We start from the raw sequence: 2,563 nt of genomic DNA, 5'->3' as shown, positions 1-2,563 counted from the left end.
GCTCTTATGGCTATGGTTGCAAGGAGGCGGCCAGGCACACACTCAGGCCACAGGCGTTAATCCGGAGTTAAGAGAGGGCTCGTGTACCCACGGGGTTAAAGAGAAGCCGATTGTGCCCGAGGTTACAAGGGAAATTGGATCTATCCGAAGGAGAGGGCCCAGTCCGGCGGTAAATTCTGCGGGTCCACCTTCGTTTCAGTGGATCTTGCGCAGCAGAACTTCCCTCCGGATTGGCCCCCAAATATCCACCTAGACGCCTCAAGGCTTCAGTCCTGAGCAAATTCGGAGAAGCGGATCCGAATGAATCCGATCAGACTTCCATTCGGCTGCCTGAAAAACGAAGCAGCGCGCCTGCAGGTTTTGATGAGCGGGTCTCTAGTCAGTTTCCTGGCTCCACGTCTGTCATATCCACCCTCTCTGGAAGGAGCAAGCTCCTGCCCTTTGCAGCTTCCCCATTGGGAAGGAAGGAGGGATTCGCAAACGTCCCCCTGTTCACCCTCCCCTCCACCCGACGCCCACTCCTCCAGGCCAAAGCTCTCCCCTGTGCATTCGGACTTGCCACCGCGCATCTTTGCGACCAGCAAAGAGATTTGGGGTTGCGCGTGTGTGTGTGTGTGCGGGCGCGCCTTGCGTGTCCTGTGGGAGCAAGCGTCTCCATGCCTCCTCCGCCTCCTCTTCTTTTAGCCCTCTCTCTGCAGACACGTGTCAGCCCCCTCACTTGGGGGTAACAGATCCGCGCGCTTAATGGGGCGTCAAAAAGCGCCGGGCTTCTTTTTGCGGGGAGGGGGAGTTGATACACCCCTTCCTTGACGTCAGCAAAAGGCATTATAAAAGGGGGGCGTCGGTAGAGATCCCAGAAGCCACGATCTCCCCCCGTGAGCTTAGCAGCGATCCCAAGGAGCAGGGACGTCGCAGCAGCAGCAGCGCCACTTCATCGTCTCGCCCCGTCCCGTCGGGCTCCCGTGCGCTCTTCGCCTCCTTTCTCCGCTCGCTTTCCCCGGGAAAGAGCTGCTCTCTCAGGCTTCGCCAGCATGCTGACCTGCCGCCTCCAGTGCGCCCTCGCCCTGCTCGTCTCGGTCGCCCTGGCGCTGAGCACCGTGGCCGCCGCCCCCTCGGACCCGAGGCTCCGGCAATTCCTGCAGAAGTCGCTGGCCGCAGCGGCGGGGAAACAGGTAAGGGACCCAGGAGTCAGAGGGAGGGTGGAGGGAGAAAAGGGCGTGGGGAGCAGAGCTTGAAGGAAACCGGAGCGTCTCTGAGCAGGTGCAGAATCCCTTTTCCTTATTACTACTTCGAAGCAGTAGGAGCTGCTGGATCAGACCCTAGACCTGCTTCCCCTTAATGCAGAGGTAGACTGCCGCTGTCCATTGAGGTTCCACTCCTCAGTTCTATAAAGAGCTAATCCGAACAGCAGAAGATATCCCAAATGGGTGTTTGGCGAGAGGTTATTTTATTTTACTCATTTAATAAGATTTTCTCCAATGACAAACGAAAGTGTAAACCATAAAGCATCTCAGCCTGGGAGGACAAAAGGACAAAGATATAGTGCATTCATTTATTTTATAAAACCTCAAAGCAGTTTACAAAGGGAATAAAGCAATAAAATTATCGGTCAAATCAGTCAAAACAACTCTTTAAGATATTCAAAAGGTAAAACTGGCAATGAAATTAAGTAAAAACAGACTCACACATGCATCAGCTGTCTAAATATCTGGGTAGGTTTGTCCAGACAAAAATGTTTTTTGCAGGTGGTTAAAAGAGTACAGTGCAGGTACCTGTCAATAGGCAGGGAGTTGTAAAGTGTAGGTGCTGATTTCTCACAAATGCAGAATGAATATTATGTGGCACCTGTAACGGTGCCAGCTGCAAAGGAGCAATCAAGTATTGACTCATGCGAAGATTCCCTTTACCAATAATAAACAAACAAAATCAAGGTATTCTCCACCTCTGAGTCCCGTCGTTATTGAGAATAGAGGTTCTGTGAAATCTGGTAGGAGCCAGACATTTGCACCTACTGGTGGCCCTGAGATGCAAGGAATCATGCCATATAGCAAGATATATACTGAGCTCAGTCCCTCTCTCTCTCTTCCTCAAAGGAACTGGCCAAGTACTTCCTGGCAGAATTGCTCTCAGAACCAAGCCAGACGGACAACGAGGCCCTGGAATCAGACGATTTGTCCCGTGGAGGCGAGCAGGATGAGGTGAGGCTGGAGCTGGAGAGATCGGCCAACTTGAACCCAGCTCTGGCACCCAGAGAACGCAAAGCCGGTTGCAATTACTTCTTCTGGAAGACATTCACAGCCTGCTAGCTCGAGAAACCTCTTCCTTTCCCCCTGTCTCCACCTCCAGCATCTCCTTTCTTTCCCAGTCCCTTCATGCCAGGAGCTGAAGACTGTATTGTATAAAATTCATTGTTAAGGTAATATGAAAAGGAAAAAACAACACCTCACTTTGATTTTGAAGTTGTTTTAATAAAACATTCAGTTTCAATTGTACACAATTTCCTTGGTGTTTGTGATTTCTGACTATTTCTTCATGACACACTGACCCCCAACCCGCCCCACCC

The 2,563-nt window shown here is 51.7% G+C and overlaps 1 protein-coding gene across 1 annotated transcript; it reads left to right on the top strand.

Moving 5' to 3' along the window:
* The first annotated feature begins 849 nt into the window (after window positions 1-849).
* LOC310763120 (somatostatin-like) lies at window positions 850-2,563 on the top strand. Its single transcript, XM_083614940.1, has 2 exons — window positions 850-1,172; window positions 2,094-2,563. The coding sequence occupies exons 1-2, from the start codon at window positions 1,032-1,034 to the stop codon at window positions 2,304-2,306; spliced, it is 354 nt and encodes a 117-aa protein (XP_083471066.1). The 5' UTR covers window positions 850-1,031; the 3' UTR covers window positions 2,307-2,563.

This window comes from Podarcis filfolensis (genome assembly GCF_964270895.1).
Source record: "Podarcis filfolensis genome assembly, chromosome: 5".
In the NCBI taxonomy this organism is placed as follows: domain Eukaryota; kingdom Metazoa; phylum Chordata; class Lepidosauria; order Squamata; family Lacertidae; genus Podarcis; species Podarcis filfolensis.
The sequence above is the reverse complement of the archived record's forward strand: the minus strand, read 5'-3'. Positions and strand labels throughout refer to the sequence as shown.